This window comes from Mobula birostris, chromosome 11, assembly GCF_030028105.1.
Source record: "Mobula birostris isolate sMobBir1 chromosome 11, sMobBir1.hap1, whole genome shotgun sequence".
NCBI lineage: Eukaryota > Metazoa > Chordata > Chondrichthyes > Myliobatiformes > Myliobatidae > Mobula > Mobula birostris.
In genome coordinates this window covers 16,302,926-16,321,254 of record NC_092380.1, presented here as the reverse complement: position 1 = coordinate 16,321,254, position 18,329 = coordinate 16,302,926, and the positions used below count along the sequence as shown (strand labels likewise).

The window sequence follows — 18,329 nt, the reverse complement described above, 5'->3', positions numbered from 1 at the left end:
AAGTATGCTCTGCCATTTCATCATTCCATCTCAGCCCCCGTCTCCTGCCTTCACCCAGAAAACTTTCACGCATGGACTAATCAGGAACCTATCAACTTTTGCCTTAAATACACCCAATGACCTGGCCGCCTACGGCAATGAATTCCACAGATTATGGCTAAAGAAATTCCTCCTCATCTCTACTCTGAATGGAAGTCCCTCTATTCTGAGGCTGTGTCCTCTGGTTTTAGACTCCCCCACATAGGAAACATTCTGGCCACATCCACTCTATCTCGGCCTCTCAGCATTCGATAGGTTTCAATGAGGCTCCCCTTCATTCTTCTAAATTCCAGTGAGTTCTGCAGAACAGAGACCCAGGGGTGCAGATACAGGTTCCTTGAGGGGGGAATCAGTTTGATATTGAGGTGAGTGAGGTTATCCATGCTGGGTCAGGAGCCTGATGGTTGAAAGCTAATATCTGCTCCTGGTCCTGGTGTTGTGGGACCTAAGGTTCCTGTACCTCATTCCGACTTCAGCGGTGAAAGGAGGGCATGGTCTGAATGGTGGAGGTCCTGGATGATGGATGCTGTCTTCCTGTGGCAGCGCCCCCTATAGGTGCGCTCAACGGTACAGGAGGGCTTTTTCGCTGACGGACTGGGCTGAATCCACCACTTTTTGTCGGCTTTTTCATTCTCAGGCATTGGTGTCTCCATACCAGGCCATGATGCAACCAGCCAGGATGTTCTCCAAAGTGCATCAGCAGCAGTTGGTCAAAAGTTATTAGATGACATGGTGAATCTGTACAAACTTCTAAGAAAGTAGAGGCATTGCCGTGCCATCTTTGTAATGGCACTTATATGCTGGTCCCAGGACAAATTCTGCAAAATGATAACGCCAAGGAATTTAAAGTTACTGACCCTCTCCACCCCTGATCCCCTAATGATGACTGGTTCTGTATTCAGCTGCACAATCATATGTATAAAGTGAGCAGAGCAGGGGGCTAAGCACAGATGATTACCTGTGCTGATGGTGAGAGTGGAGGGGATGTTACTAATCTGTGCTAACCAGGGTCTACCAGTGAGGAAATTGAGGATCTAGTTGCAGAGGGAACTACCAAAACCTGGGTCCAGAGACTGCAGATGCCAGAATCTGGAGCAGCACACTGGAAAAACTCACTGGAAGAAAGCAGTATCTGTGGAGGGAAATGACCAGTTTATATTTCAGGTTGCAAGAGATCCTTCTTCATCAGGACTCTATTTTTGTCTTTTGGGCTTTAATCATCTTGTTTCATTGTTATGTACTTGTTCTTTGTTCATAGACGGAGGGTCTATCACTTCACACATTTGCACCAGTAACTTACTGAAGACACTACCCTAAATCCCTTCGTGAGGAAAAATGTACCAGTCAGGCCACAATCAAACCTTTCTCTATAATTATTTGGTCTTTATCTTAATTGTCTCTTTGTCCTTTAGCATTAATTTTGCTTCATCCTCTGCAGAAGTCGTCTACAGTGCTAACACATGTTAATTTTATTTCTATCCTCCCAATTTCTGCGTAACTTCCGAAGGTGGTTAGAAAAACTTATTGCTAACATTCCCACTGCTTACTAGAAGATCCCCAAGCTTTGAAATCTGGTTGTCTTTTGAATCACGAGAAAATCAGCAAGTGCTGGAAATCCAAGCAACACACACCAAATGCTGAAGGAACTCAACAAGTCAGGCAGCATCTATGGAAAAGCGTAAACACTCGACGAAGGGTCTCGGGCCTGAAACACCTACTGTTTAACTCTTTTCCATAGAACCTGCCTGGCCTGCTGAATTTCTCCAGCATTTTGTGTGTGTTGCTTGTCTTTTGAATTATCTGCTACCCCAGATTCACAACTTCTTAAGATCTTTGCATTACTGTAGCTAATTTTTCCACTATGGAAGGATTGACATAAAGTCGGATTTCTGTGACATTGGTGTTTCGTAACTCGAAATATTCTTCTGCATGTTAAAAAGAAAATGGGTGGGGGGAGCAAAAGTACGCTTAATGGTGTAAATTGTGACATGTTCGGCCCCAGTGGCCTAATGGATAAGGCACTGGCCTCCTAAGCCAGGGATTGTGGGTTCGAGTCCCATCTGGGGTGATGAATTTTTAAAAATGCAGGGTTTCCTTGTCTAGAGTTCTCTTTATGTGAGTCTAAAGCACATTGGCAAGCGCTGCTGATGACCAATTACGATGGTCTATACTCTGAAAAGTGTTTCTGCTTTAGTAGCAAAAGACACAGGTTGTCTTCTTTGCCAGAATCTTGGTAGCAGATTGACATATGAAGAGTTCTCTTAGTTTCATTTGCGCTGCCTTAAAAAGACAACGCAGTAAACTTTCAAGGGAAACGTCGTAAATATGGCTGTTTGAAAACTTGCTCACAAAGAAACACCATCCTTCATTGTTGTTCTCTTAAAGAGCTGAACCGGGCGTGGCGGACCGAATGGCCTCATTTCGTGGTGTATAGTGCTACGACAAGTTCAGAAACCTTTCGTCGACAAGGCAGCGCACGAATTATCACTAATAATTTAGCATGTTTTTCCTTAATAGAGACACGAGAGACTGCAGATACCGGAATCTGGAGCAACATACAAAATACTGGAGTAACTCAGCTGTTCAGGCAGCATCTGTGACATACAGTTGAGATCCTTCAAATTGACTCCTTAAACTGTATTATGGTGAACTGATCAGCACCACTGTAAAGCTTAATTAATTTATTACCCATATATTTTAAATATAGAGCAATTTAAAAAAACAAGCAAACACAGCAATTCTTTCACTTCTAATTAAATTTAATATTCCAAATGACCGTTTATAAAATAAGACATAGATACAGTACTTTGAACTCGGTAATGCGAAGCCCCAGTGGCCTAATGGATAAGGCACTGGCCTCCTAAGCCAGGGATTGTGGGTTCGAGTCCCATCTGGGGTGGTGGCGAAACCTCATTTTTAATTGATCTCTGCGAAGTTATTTCGAAACCGTGTTAAGGGGCTCGTTTTAAATTGTGTTATTCACTTTTAAAAGATATTTTAAAATAGTACGTTCACGAATTTATTCCTTAAGATTGAATTGTGCCTGCTGAACCAGTACAGTATTTCACAAACAAGAGAAAATCTTCAAATGCTGGAAATCCAAGCTGCACACACAAAACGCTGGAGGAACTCAGCCAGCTCACTGCAATATTTCGGAGCCTGTCTGCCTCCTGTAGTAAACATAGTGTAATTACAACAATCTTTTGTGTTTACATTTACATTAAATTTAAAAATTCAAAACGCTTCCTATAAGAATTTTTATGTATCAGTTTTATTTTCCGAACGGACGTGATTTGGAAATGTGATTTGCCATTATTTTCCTGAGGTATTGAAAAATTATGTCGAACATTAATGTTATTGATCATAGTAACATGAACATCTTTATTCCTTCTGATGTCATAGTCATAGTCAGACTTTATTGATCCCGGGGGAAATTGGTTTTCGTTACAGTTGCACCATAAATAATCGAATAGTAATAAAACCACAAATAGTTAAATAGTAATATGTAAGTATGTAAATTATGCCAGGAAATAAGTCCAGGACCAGCCTATTGGCTCAGGGTGTCTGACCCTCCAAGGGAGGAGTTGTAAAGTTTGATGGCCACAGGCAGGAATGACTTCCTATGACGCTCTGTGTCGCATCTGGGTGGAATGAGTCTCTGGCTGAATGTACTCCTGTGCCCAACCAGTACATTATGTAGTGGATGGGAGACATTGTCCAAGATGGCATGCAACTTGGACAGCATCCTCTTTTCAGACACCACCGTGAGAGAGTCCAGTTCCATCCCCACAACATCACGGGCCTTACGAATGAGTTTGTTGATCCTGTTGGCGTCTGCTACCCTCGGCCCGCTGCCCCAGCACACAACAGCAAACATGATAGCACTGACCACCACAGACTCGTAGAACATCCTCAGCATCGTCCGACAGATGTTAAAGGACCTCAGTCTCCTCAGGAAATAGAGACGGCTCTGACCCTTCTTGTAGACAGCCTCAGTGTTCTTTGACCAGTCCAGTTTATTATCAATTCGTATCCCCAGGTATTTGTAATCCTCCACCATGTCCACACTGACCCCCTGGATGGAAACAGGGGTCACCGGTACCTTAGCTCTCCTCAGGTCTACCACCAGCTCCTTAGTCTTTTTCACATTAAGCTGCAGATAATTCTGCTCACACCATGTGACAAAGTTTCCTACCGTAGCCCTGTACTCAGCCTCATTTCCCTTGCTGATGCATCCAACTGTGGCAGAGTCATCCGAAAACTTCTGAAGATGACAAGGCTCTGTGCAGTAGTTGAAGTCCGAGGTGTAAATGGTGAAGAGAAAGGGAGACAAGACAGTCCGCTGTGGAGCCCCAGTGCTGCTGGTCACTCTGCCGGACACACAGTGTTGCAAGCACACGTACTGTGGTCTGCCAGTCAGGTAATCAAGAATCCATGACACCAGGAAAGCATCCACCTGCATCGCTGTCAGCTTCTCCCCCAGCAGAGCAGGGCACTGAGCACAGGTTCCTGTTCGCTCTTTAAAACCCGCATCCACGTTCCACTCTGATTTTGTGACGCACAAACTCTGCCTTATTATGTTTAATGCTGAGGAAAGATATAACATTTAGGGAAAATCAATGGCAGAAGGTACAGAAGCTTGAACTCCCGTAGTACCAGGTTTCAAGAACAGGTACATCTCTTCAATCAACCGGCAAAACCCTAATCACTACAGATTAGTAACACATTGATCACCAGGCATTGTTCTATTGGTGTACTTTGTAAAAATTGTGTATAACTTGTGTATAAATGTGTATAGTATCACACATAAAAAATGCTGGTGAACGCAGCAGGCCAGGCAGCATCCACAGGAAGAGATACAGTCGACGTTTCGGGCCGAGGCCCTTCGTCAGGTCTAGAGTATAACTGTGTATAACTTTATTAAATTTATGATTTATGATTCAATTTATGATTTTTTTCCTCTTGAAAGCTTCATAAATTAGTATATTTCAATATAACCTGCATGGCATACGGGTCATTACAAACTTCAAACCTCCTAGTACTGTGCCTCTTCCAGCTCTGCTTCCCTCCCTGATGAGCTCAATTACTTCTACGCTCGCTTTGACCGAGAGAACAAGGAGGTCATCCTCAAAGCGAATCTCCCACCTGGCGAATTGCCTCTCTCACTTTCCACCTCCGATGTTTACGCCACCCTGAGCAGGGTGAATACATTATACGGAAGGCAGCTGGTCCGGATGGAATATCTGGCCGTGTGCTCAGAGTCTGTGCAGGGCAGTTGGCCGGGGTCATGGACATTTTTAATCTGTCCCTGGCCCAGGCAGTTGTCCCCACAAGCTTCAAGATCGCCACCATCGTGCCGGTGCCGAAGCATTCCACTGCCACGGGCCTGAATGACTTCCGTCCAGTTGCACTCACCCCCTTCATTGCAAAGTGCTTTGAGAGACTGGTTCTATCACAGCTGAAATCCTGTCTGCCCACTAGCCTGGACCCCCACTAATTTGCCTATCGCACCAACAGGACGCCATCTCCACAGCACTTCACTCTGCCCTGACCCACCTGGACAGCCCCAACTCTTATGTCAGAGTGCTGTTCATTGAGTTTAGTTCGGCAGTTAATACTGTGATCCCCTCCAAGCTGATCACCAAACTTCGTCAGCTTGGTATCAGCTCATCACTCTGCAATTGGACCTTGGACTTTCTGACTAACAGACCCCAATCAGTCAAGTTGCACAACTTCTCCTCCTCCACTCTCACCCTGATCACCGGCGTGCCTCAAGGCTGTGTGCTGAGCCCTCTTCTGTACTCCCTTTTCACCTGTGACTGCGTTCCTGTACATGGTTCTAACTCCATAATCAAGTTCGCAGACGACACCACGGTGGTTGGTCTGGTCAGAGGGGATATCGAGACGGCCTACAGGGACGAGGTCCAGCACCTGGCTGCGTGGTGTGCCGACAACAACCTGGCCCTTAACACCCAGAAGACCAAGGAGATCATTGTGGACTTCAGGCATGCCAGGAGTCACACTCACATCCCCATCTACATCAACGGAACTGTAGTGGAGCGTGTATCAAACTTCAAATTCCTTGGTGTCCACATTTCTGAGGATCTCACCTGGTCCCTGAACTCCTCCATCCTGATCAAAAAGACGCAACAGCGCCTTTATTTCCTGCAGAACATGAAGAAAGCTCATCTCTGTCCCAGGATACGGATGGACTTCTACCGCTGTACCACTGAGAGCATACTCACCAACTGCATCTCAGTGTGAAATGGCAATTGTCCCGTATCGGACCGCAAAGCACTCCAGCGTGTGGTGAAAACTGCCCAGCGGATTATCGGCACCCAATTGCCCACCATTGAAAACATCTACCATAAATGCTGCCTGGACAGGACGAAAAGCATTATCATGGATACATCTCACCCTAACCATGGACTTTTTACTCTCCTCCCATCCGGTAGGCGTTTCAGGAGCCTCCGCTCCCGCACCAGCAGGCACAGGAAGAGCTTCTTCCATGGGGCCGTGACCCTGCTGAACCTCACATCACAGCGCTAAGCAGTATTGCATCCGTACTGTACTGTCCCAGTACTTCTATATTTGTGTGCTGTAACACTTTTTTTATTCGAAGTTATTTTGTAAATAACACTGTTCTTTGCATTTCTGGTCAGATGCTAAATGCATTTCATTGGCTTTGTATCTGTACTCGGCACAATAGCAATAATGTTGAATCTAATCTAATCTAATGAATACGGGGTAACGAGATTGTTATTATGAATAGATACAATGTTATTGGTAACACACATCAAAGTTGCTGATGAACGCCGCAGGCCAGGCAGCATCTCGAGGAAGAGGTACAGTCGACGTTTCGGGCCGAGACCCTTCGTCAGGACTCTTTCTTGTACTCTGTATTCTTCTATGTAGAAACTAATACAACATTGTAAAGAAAGCTTCTTATATGTGCCTGCGACACTACCGCAAGCAAGTTTTTCGTTGCACTTGTACATAAAGTGCACTTATGCATACGACAATAAACTCGACTTTGACAATATATAACATGGGGACAAATACGGGCGAATGTTTCACAGGTTTTGTGGGGTGGCTTTATGCCGTCAAAAGAGGCAGGGAAGTTTAAATGTTCAATAGGAAAGTTCCGCTGTTCTATTTCACTCCCAGCGGCTCTAGTAGACCAGGTCGAGTGCTGAAGGGTCTCTCGCCAGGATGCGGATCGATGTGCTCTGTGCTCTGCGCTCTGTGCTCTGTGCTCGATCGCTCAGGTCTGCCGGGAGCTCGCTGTTGTTTTCCGATCAATATGGCGGCTGTCTGCGGGGACTGGCGCTCGGGAGCGACGGCTTCACGGTACGAGCCTGGCCTGAGGCGATGCGTTCCCCTCACCTGAGGCTGCGCCCAGTGACCGCCATCCTTATGCCCGGGTAACAGGCGTGGGATCCCCGCGATCCGCGGTTACGTCAAACGGCGGGGAAGGCCTCCCTTGTTGGGCAGAGCCTCGGTATTTCCAGTCCGTCGTGACGGGGAGAGTGCAGTGGGCGGGGCGGCTGTTGCGGACGGTTTGGGCCGACCAGCCGCGAGAGGGCGGCGGACAGCGGGGCGCAGAGTTAAAGAGAAAGAGCGGGAAGAGCTTGTTGCCCCGAGAGAGGTGCTGTCCCTGGACCTCTGGGATTCATGCAGAGCCAAATACAATTTCTCCCATTCCTTTGTTAAATTAACTTGATTTTGTGTGTTAACCTTTGTGTCTTCAAATGTATTGGAAATGAGGTATTTCAAATTTAGCGCTTGTGTTAATGATTTGTCATCACATCAGTAATTTTTCAAACGAAAGGTGGAGATAACCCGGAGGTGCTGGTGATGGTGGATATTTCAATCGACCAGGGAAATTGACATTTATTGGGATTAACGCTGAGTTTGTGGTGCAGAAGTCATTGTATAAAATACACTCTGCAGAACCATCATAAGGCTCAACTGGCCCTCAACCACTTTGCCTGATAAACATCAAGGGTTTTTTTGTGCATTTGTTTACTTTCCCTTTATTTGTGAACACTTTTGATTTAGTAACTCCACATGAATGTAGGTTCCAATTGCTCGACACTTCTCGCGTGTTGGATTATTTAGTGACTGCGTGAATATTAGGGATGGACCTCACAACTGGAAACATTTCTGCACACAGATAAATGTGAAAGATTATCTTCCAATAGGGATTGAAACATCAAGCCCTAGTAGCTCTACTGGAAAAGGAGTTCCAGTCTCCTCAGTCTGAATAGAAATAACATTTGAGCATCATCCTTACCAACTGACCTCTTATGTGGATTTTGTTGTGGTTCTGTATATATTTCTGTCATTTTTGACTACTTTTAGATAGCAATTTAATTTATGTAATAGTATTTTATTATTTTACAGTCAAATAAATTGAACAGTATTGCATACTAGATTCCCCAAATCACAGTTTATTCAGTTAGTATCTGATCTATGAAGACTGAAAAGCTCCCAAGTTTGATTTGTACTAAGTTAGCCATGTGGTAGTTGGGCAGTTTCAGTCTGTGGTTGAAGAAAAAGTATACCTGATGATGTATTTAAAGTTCAGAAACCATTTATTTGATTCAACTCCTCCATGTTGGCATTTATATTTTATTGTTGTCTTTTATTGATTAATCATCAGTCTTTGTGAATGAACCTAATTCACAATGAGGAACATATTGTTGAATTATGAACTTATAAGAGGATTAAACAGTTTGTGTTTAAGAATTCCAATTAGACACTTGATGCATATAGAATTGTAATAATGTATATATGCAGTGAAGAGGATTTAGGTTAATATAATTTTTTCTACTTTATATCTTAGCATCTTTCAGAAACAAAATAGAGGTGCCTTTATGTGCAGCTTAAATGTACTGTATTGAATTCAGGAAATCTTTCACACTATTGAGAAAATGATGTAACTTCAGTTAGTTTTCTGTATGATTAGTTGTTAGGTATTTGAATATTTTGTTAAAGCTGTTCACTTAGCATCAGATATGTGACTGGTTCCGGGTAGAGTTAGGTGCCGTGCCTTCTGACCCTGTTGAAGTTTTAAAGAATTGCTGATTGTTCTACTGGCTTTTCTTTTAAAGAGTAATAATTTAAATTGATAATGATTTCATCAACAATGTGGAATTAACTGCAAAACATTCCCAAATACTCCAGGTATCACTATGGGTGTAGGGAAGTAGCCTTATTAAAAAGTTAAATTGGATGTTGAAAATAAGTTGACTTTGTGATTATGTTTGTTATATGGTTTGGGGGAGGGGGTAAGGAAGGATGTGTGGTGTAGAAAATAATTATTTTGATAAGCCAGTGAAAAATGTTCATATTTTCTGATATAGTATTCCTCTGCCAGCAGATCTAATTTTAACTTCAGCAGATTTGGAAACTTTACATGAAAGTGTAATTACAGATGAAGTATGTATTTTATGTAGCTAATTTAAGATTTTCCATAACAGCTAAACTACAAAATTTGTAATGCTGTAGTTTGCAACATAATGGAATGTGTGGTCAAAAAAATGCAGAAATGTACACTGTACCCACAGGTTATACAGTTCAGGTAACAAAATTTCACCCTGATGAGATTCATAAATCATTACCAAAAAAAAAATTCGAGAGACAGAATAAAAGTTTGCTCTTATGGAATTTGTGATGAGAAAAAAAAATATAAAGTGCAAAAAAAGCAAATGTTATCAATGGTTTTTCAGTATAGAAAATTGTAACACTGATTTTTTTTTCTTGGAACGCAACTTCATTGTACAGTGGGATGTTTTTTTATTTGCGAGATGGATCTTCCTTGTAGGACTGGTTAGCACAGACGAATTATCTCCTGCTTGGTGATTGGTAGCACTAACAAGAGTATATGCAGGAGAATGTAAACACGAAGAATTCTGCAGATGCTGGAAATTCAAGCAACACACATCAAAGTTGCTGGTGTACGCAGCAGGCCAGGCAGCACCTCTAGGAAGAGGTACAGTCGATGTTTTGGGCCAAGACCCTTCGTCCTGACAAAGGGTCTCGGCCCGAAATGTCAACTGTACCTCTTCCTACCTGGCCTGCTGCGTTTACCAGCAACTTTGATGTGTGTTATATGCAGGAGAAGACTATTTCAATCATGACTGATAAATCAGTAAAATTGTGGCTGATTGACCAATCTACGTTCTTTCAAACCTTTAACTTTCATGGTGCCAGAAGGTCTGTTAATCTTTCACTTGAATATGATCAGTGGTTTCACAACCTTTGGCAATGCATTTTGAAGAGTCAATTTTCCTGAGTAAAAAAAAAATACATTAACTACTTTTAGTCCCAAGTGGTTGAGTCTTTATTTAGAGACTCTTACTTCTGGATTTTCCAGCAAGTCTCTTAGCAACTTCCCAGTCAGATTTGCTCAGAACCTTGGATACTTCCATGAAATCTGCAGTGAAAGCATTGGCTTATTGTGCGCCTTCTCTTCTGAGACAATATCTTTGACGTAAAAATTATGAAAGCAAATTTGTGCCTCATTGGCTCCAAGGCAATATCTCCTTGGGTAAGAAACAATTTTGCTTATGATGCTCTAGATGCAGATGCCCTATATTAAGACTTTTCTCCTCTAAGCTTGCAATAAAGGCCAGCATTTGGGTACTCTGATTGCTTACTAATCGTGACTGGAACTTGCATGTTAACTTCCATTCAAGTTTGTTTTATGTATCATGTAGTGCACACTATTTTTAAAAAAATCTTCCATGTCTCATGTACTTTTCCCCCTTCACCTTGGCTATGCTAATTGTTTTAAAAAAAAAAGCCACCTTAATCTCCTCGCAAACACGAGGAAATCTGCAGATGCTGGAAATTCAAGCGACACACACAAAATGCTGCTGGAACACAGCAGTTCAGGCAGCATCTATAGGAAGAGGTACAGGTGACATTTCGGGCTGAGATGTCGACTGTACCTCTTCCTATAGATGCTGCCTGAGCTGCTGCGTTCCACCAGCATTTGGTGTGCATTGCTTCTTAATCTCCTCACAGTTTACTTTGCCATCTTGCTTTGTAATCTTAGTGTGCCTGGGTACATTACATTCTGCCTGTTTGTTTGAAATTGTTAAGTAGATTATGAAAAACTGAAGGCCCAGTGTTGCTCTGCACAGAACCCCATTAGTAGTGCCCTGCGATCCACTTGCTTTTGTTTTTCCTCTATGTGGCTGATCCTTGGTTGTAATATATTACACCCAGTCCTCTGGGCCTTTGGCACTTCTCACTTGGGCACAGCCTTAGAATATATGGATGTCCTTTTAGAACAGAGATGAGGAGGAATTTCTTTAGCCAGAGGATGGTAAATTTGCCATAGACGGTTGTGGAGGCCAAGTCATATTGGATATATTTAAAATGGAAGTTAATTATTAAGGTGTCAAGGGTTATGGGGAGAAGGCAAAAGAATGGGAAGGAGAGGGAAAATAAATCAGCCATGATCAAATGGTGGAACAGACTCAATGGGCTGAATGGCTTAAATCTGCTCCAATGTCTAATGGATCAGAGAGTGGGTTAGATGTTGATAGAAAACACATTATGGATTAAAGTTTATGGTTGAGTAACTTGTGTAGTGCTGGGAGTAATTCAGAGCCAGAATACTAAAGGAGGTTGAATTCTTTCATACAGTTGCCCAGGAAAAAAGTATTTTTAATATGTTTAATTAGTCTTTATACAGTTTAGTGCATCACAGTTGGAAACAAATTTAAACATGAAAGTCTGAAGATGCTGGAAATCCAAAGCAACACACATACAATACTGGAGGAATTCAGCAAGTCAGGCAGCATCTATGGAAATGAATAAACATCTGAAGTTTCAAGCCAAGATCCTTCTTCACAACTGAAGGACCATCCTGAAGAAGGGTCTCGACCCAAAATGTCGACTGTTGAGTTCCTCCAGCATCTTGTGTGTTGCTTTGGAAAACAAATTTAGGTATAAAAATGCATTGCTGTCATTCAAAAAAATCTGTTATTAAAAAGATAATAAAATTAGTAATATAAATTTATAAGTAACAACTTCATTAGTCCTCTTTTGTACTATTTATTTGTAACATAGTAGTATTTATGTCTTGCTGCCATAAAAGCATAAGTTTTACAGCATGTGATAATAAACTTGATTCTGATTCTAATTGATCTGTATATTTCTAATTATCTTTTCTCAAACAATTTGCCACTAAGAGGCTGACTTTCTGTTAAATGAATTCCCTTTTGGTTCGATGATGTCCTTGGTGCACTGTAATAAAATCAGAAAGATTGAGTAAGATGGAGTTCTGGAGTTTAGAAAAAGTGAGAAATGCAATCATGAAACTTAAGAGGTACTGAAATGGGGCTGGAGGCTTTGGAGCTTCAGAATAAGGGGTTGGAAATTTAGAATTGACATTAGGTCATTTTTGTTCTTTAAAGGGTGGTGAATCTTTGGAATTCTTTATCCCTGAATTTTCCAAAGAAGTTGTGAGTCTATGTCAAATTGGGATCGACAGGTTTTTCAGTCTAAGGGATACTGCGTGGGAAAGTGAGGTTGCTATAAAAAGTTCAGCCATGATCTGTTGAAGACCTGCATGGTCCACATCCATTTCCTATTTCTTATGTTTAAATGCCAAGTACATCAGTGGTTTTGCATCGGCTATTTTAACTGAGCAAGCTACAAGAATTCCTTCAGAGAGGTGTTTTGAGTACTTTCTAATTCCTATGTGGATGTTACCAGCAAGGGCTGGCATTGCTTCCGTTTTTTTCAGGTACGTTAACAACATTCAGAATGTTCTTTGACAGGTTTCAGAGGGATATTGGCTCAGCACAGGCAAATAGGACTAGCTTAGCTGGGAAACTTGGTAGGCTGAGAACTGCTGTTTTTGTTTTCCATAACTATTAGGTTTAACTGTTGGCTTGCAGTCCTCCTTTCATAGAGCAATTATGGATCAACTGTATTGGAGTAGAGCCGGGCCTGCATGCACCTTGGACTGATTAAAGATTTTTCATTACTTTTTCAGAAAGGTAGAATTATTTCGTGGTAATCCATTGACTTTACGGTTACCTTTTTAAAAACTGTGGCATTTTAGTTGAGATGGGCTAAATATCTAGAAGATGATAATAAATGGAGCCACCATTTTTTATGGTTCTTTATTGCATCCTTGGACCTCCTTGCCCTTTATAGTCTGCTTCAAGCTAGTTAGTTTTACATAAAAGTAGCCCCTTCACATAAAAGCACATATTCTTACATTCATGCCATTGAAGACAGGATGAGGGTATTCATTGACATCCCCCCCCCCCACCTTATCTACTGTTGTATAATTTTTTATGACTAATCATGACTCAGTGCAGTAGATTAGTAGAGCTAATTGTGAAATCCCTTGGCTCTGAAGTAATACTCCTGTTGTTCAGCAATCAGACATCTTTGGGATATGGCAAGACATCAGGGCACCCAGTGGAAAGAAACATCGATGTAGGGTGGAACGTGCAAATTCAACATGGGTAAATTGGGATGGAACGCAATTCACTGGAGCTGTGTGCCTACAGCTCTTATCTGTTGTGTAGTTTTCCCCTGAACTGAGTGTAATGTTAGAATAAGGATGATGATGGTCTGTGTGGTGGAATACATTTCAACATCGATTCTGATGTTGAGCACCTGATGGATGTCCATGATTTAGCTTCTAGATCTGTACTGTCTATCCCATTTGTTATGATTGTAGTGCCTCACAGCAAGTGTCCAACTCAGTATGGGAATGGTACTTTTTCTCTTAGATTGTGCAGTTCTCTCAATATTGGTACATCTGCAAGAGGTAGCTGGGGAAATTGGAGATAGACATTTTTTCCCCTTCACTTTATACCTGAAAGCTTTGTGTAAAGCACACTTAAAATACTGTATCCAGTATAAGACTTTTTCCCTTTTTCTTGCAGAATTATCTACAGATGAAATCAACTGGCTGAAGAATCTTGGTTTGCCAAATGCTTACACTATCAAACGATATTTTAAATTTCAACTCCAGTCATGGCATATGATGAAGCACTCAGAAAGAAAGAAGGTAATTGATTTTGTTTGACATCAGAATGATGCAGCTTGGAACTTGCATCTAAAATGCACAGATCTTTTTTTTATGTCAAATCCAAAATGCGAATTCAAGCAGTCATGTTTTTTTCTGCATAATTAGTTTTTTGAATCTCACAACTCCTAAGCCAGTCTTCAATAACTTTTACTTTGGCAAGGAATATAAGATTCTTCGTTTGTTGTGGCTGCATTTAACTTTAAGCTTTATACCTTTCCGTATAACCCATTCGTTGCGCTTTAGAGTAATGTTTCTTTTTAAAGTGGCAATTTTTACAGATTAGGTAAGGTACTTTGTGAGGCATTGAATATGGTGCTCCTTGTGCTATGCAATTTTCCTATTTATATGTTTTCAGCAACCAGCTTAATAATTCATAACTAAGTTTCTTTCAGCACCTGTGTGATGATTAATGTCAAAATATGATTCTGGAATGCTATTGTTGGTTGGAATCATCGAAAGCAGGGAGGGAGGAGTTCTCGACTAAGGAGATGGGTTGTGCAAGTATGCTCTGTGCAATCTAAATTTAGTGTGCATGATGTTGTGATCAGGAGCAGGAACTCTTGATTCTGATGCAAGTTCTCTCTCCTACAATCTCTCTCTGTTCTATGGGGTCTGTTTTGTTGATATAGCTTATTCTGGTGCTTCTCTCCCTGATTCCTTTCAGTTTGTGAGCCAGGAAATATTGCAATTAAACTTTGGGCAACAAGATATAAAGCTATATAGACAAAGGGGTTGATTCTCTTTTTTCTGCAGTATGAGCAAATGTGTACTGAATAGTTTAGGAGCATGTTTAATAAAAATCTCTTTGGCATCGCAAGTTTGCTTCCCTCTACGTTTTAGTGGCCGTGCCTCCAGGTATCATGCCGCTGGGACTTCCCTCACGATACATGGCTGCTTCTCTCCTTTTCCCCCCTCCCTAAGACACTCTTGAAACCTATCTCTTCTTCAGTTGAGTTTTTGGCTATCTGATCTAGTAATCTCCTTGTGTGGATTGGTATGAAAATTTGCTTTGCAACTGCTGCTACAAAGTGCCTTGGGAAATCTTGTCACATTAAGGCCCTTCATATCCACCTTTATAGTTATTGAGTGAATTGTATAAGTTATGTTTGTACCTAGCTTTACAGTAGGTGACCTTGGTACATACATGTCACTAAATAGTGCATTTACAATGCAATTATAAGATTACTTGATTTATGATTTGTACACTGACGCTAGAGCACCGAGTTGTTTCTTGCTGTAGATAATTAAGCGTAAGACTGATATAAGAGTTAGGTTTTAAGAATCTGGGGTATGTTAAGACTAAACAATGATCCTGTGACTTTGGACCTGGAATGGAATTTATTTTAGTAGCCTACAGCAAGATCCAAAGTTAAATCTGTCAACCTTGGGTAACTCCCAAGTGGAGAGCGAGAATTTTCCTTAAGGTGGTACATCTTGGTCCACACTGAAAAAACGCTCTTGGTGCTTTTAATTTCAATTTTGATTTCCTGAGAGTGTTGCCATGCCAGCCCTCGTGAGGCATTCTTTCATTTACATTCCCATCTACTCCAGGTAAAAATCAGACTCCTGGAGTAAAGAGAATCAACATCTAGTGTCAGACTCAAACCTCGGAACATTGTGCATTTCTTTTGCCAGTACAAAGTAAGTCGGAGGTAATAAGCTTGCGGGTGACTAATTAGGTGATGCTTTGCTGCTGTGCTATATTGCTGGTGGATTATGGATGGTTCTTTCTTTGCATCTCAGCTGTTCTATACTTGGGAATGCTTAACGCTCATACAATGTAGTAGGGAAATAGTTTTGGTGTTCCATTTCACATCTTGATGAAATCAAAAAGAATATTTTTGAAAAAAAAATACTGATTTATCAACTTCCTTGTTTGATTTTCAGTTATTTTCAATCCAACTGCTAATTTAACATGTTTCCCATCCACCTGTTCTTTTTCTCTGACTCGCACTAAAATAAGGGACCTGAGTTAGTCACGCAGGATAATGGTGCTCCAGAGGGGTTTGCGTCCCACTTCGCTGCAGCTGAGTCGATTGATCTTCTGAAAGGCATGTTTAATTTGCTGAGTTGGATTCAGGACCAGACCATGAATCATTCTCTTGGGCAACCCTGAATATGATTGTCAGCCACCACTGGGATTCTCATTTAGCTCTTCTGGTGTGGAGTCCTGCATTCTGGCTTTGGACTTGGACCTTTGGGAGCAGTAGCTGCCAACTTTACTTTTCGAGCCTATCCTGCCATTCAGTTAGATTACACTTGACTTGCTGCAGCACTGTTATTTACTACCAAATGGAAGCTCTAATTCTTTGTTTTTTTTTACTGTAAACATGTTGTAGAACAGTAGAAAATATTTGGCAGGGAAATGAACTTTGATGTGTTTGGCTTGTAATTGCATGCCATAAGTGAGTCGTTGTCAAACCGTTTGAGTACTAACATTCAGATTCAACCGAGACCAATGTGGAAAAAGTTTCTTCACAGTTAACGGTCTATTATGAGTCTTAATCCCAATTTCATTACAGCATTACCGCCTGCTCTCCGTTTTAAGTGTGTTAAACTCTATGTTGCCATGAATTCAAGTGTGCTCCGTGTATTTCTGATCATGGAACACTGGGGTGTTGCTGAGATTGGTGCATTGACTGCTCTCTAAGGCAGCTGTTGATGTTACAGCTGGCGTAAGACTGATGCTGTCACAGTGGAAGAATAATCAGTGTCGTCTCTCGAGGAGCACCGCCAGATGTGCACACAAAGATTGGTTGTTTTACACAGAAGTCTATATCACAGTGGACCTCCTCAGCCCAGGATTGCAAGTTTGAATCCCAGGCTTTACTTTTACACTTAGACTCCCTTACCCAGACAGTATGATTGCATAGCACATTGGAATGCATTGTGGAAAGATGCAAGATGATAATTTGAACCAGCAGTAATTTCAGCTGAGCTGTCAGGAGGAGACAAAGCTTCTCTGGAGCATATCGCCCTGGGGTGCTCCATGGTATTCTAGTGATTGACGATGGAGCATCATAGGGAGGAGCTTTGGACGGTACAGAAGAGGAGACGTTAAATGGTCGTTTCACCTGTTCTAAGGATGGGTTTTCACCAGTTTCAGACTTATTCCCCTGTGAGGGTCATTCTACGCTAGCTAGCTGCATACTTGATAGAAATAGCCCATCCTAGCAGAAACACAGCTCCTGCAGGTCATTGTGGAACTGCAATGCTAGTGGCTGGGGACAACCTTGAGGTCCAGATCATTTCATCCCAGAGCTAAAAGAGAAAGGTCGGTGCAAGGAAGCACCCTCCATTTCTCCCCTCCCCTTCCCAACTAAATATTAAAAATATAAATAGATGATTTGTAAGCCCTTTAATGCTGTTGCAGATTGTATAGTGGGTGAAAGCGGAATTGAAGAGGTGGGTCTGGCAGCAGGCAGAAGCCAACGAGAGAAGAAGCGCTCGTATAAAGATTTGCTGAAAGAAGAGGAGGAAATAGATGCAGAAGTCCGAAACTCAGCCAAAAAGAAAGTGAAGGTGAGGGCAACTGTTTGTGTTTTTGTTTTATTCCTTGCTGTTTTTGCTCACCTTGGACACAGCTGTCCCATCTCTTATCCTCCTCTGTTTGAGGGGAGTCTGGAGGACCTCGAGATCTGAGAAGTATCATTCAAGCAAGAAAAGCTGAGCAATATCTAGTTGTATTTGTTCTCTTTTTGTGTTTGCACTACATCTCAAAAGAGGGATTTTAAAAAGTATTGATCAGGTTTACTGCAACTAATGGCTCGTTGTTGGGTATAGAACTTTAATCAAACCTGTTGCCTTTGATTCATCACAGTTGGAGTAACTAGCAAGTGTTGAATCTATTTTTTTTAATGTCGGTGTATAATTAAATATTGCAAACATCTGTCATTTTTGAAGTGAATTTGAAATTTCCATCTGTGATAAAGTTTGCCTTTATGGATTTCTTGCTTTTCCACTACTGTTCCCTCCTCTCCCCATCTGTGTCTTGTTACATTTACATTGCAACCCATTGTCTTTGTATTGATGCGAGAAAAGTGTACGTGATGGCAGAAAGGAAATTGACACAGACATATGCACGTTAACTTTGGCAATGTTCTCTCTAATTCTTGTGTGTGCATCACCACAGAACCTCTATTTTCGTACTTCGTTAACGTATAATCCCAATCCCGAAACATCTTGCTGAGTCTGTGCACTCAGCCAGGAAAATCCAAGT

General features: G+C 41.7%; 1 protein-coding gene and 2 non-coding genes across 5 annotated transcripts in view; all 3 read left to right on the top strand.

The window, feature by feature from the left end:
• Positions 1 to 2,034: 2,034 nt before the first annotated feature.
• On the top strand, positions 2,035 to 2,107 carry trnar-ccu (transfer RNA arginine (anticodon CCU)). The gene has a single exon. It is a non-coding gene; the product is annotated as a tRNA-Arg (tRNA).
• Positions 2,108 to 2,865: 758 nt separating this feature from the next.
• On the top strand, positions 2,866 to 2,938 carry trnar-ccu (transfer RNA arginine (anticodon CCU)). The gene has a single exon. It is a non-coding gene; the product is annotated as a tRNA-Arg (tRNA).
• A 4,368-nt stretch (positions 2,939 to 7,306) lies between these two features.
• The window catches only part of hmgxb4a (HMG box domain containing 4a), a 62,325-nt gene continuing 51,302 nt past the window's right edge, over positions 7,307 to 18,329 (top strand). Inside the window, exons 1-3 of one of the 3 annotated variants that reach the window (XM_072271752.1) lie at positions 7,307 to 7,389; positions 13,965 to 14,089; positions 17,484 to 17,632. In XM_072271752.1, coding sequence (XP_072127853.1) covers positions 14,056 to 14,089; positions 17,484 to 17,632 — 183 coding nt within the window. In that variant the 5' untranslated portion in view covers positions 7,307 to 7,389; positions 13,965 to 14,055. Of the gene's footprint in view, positions 7,464 to 13,964; positions 14,090 to 17,483; positions 17,633 to 18,329 lie in introns of all 3 variants that reach the window. The other 2 variants (XM_072271753.1, XM_072271754.1) reach the window with 2 other exon arrangements.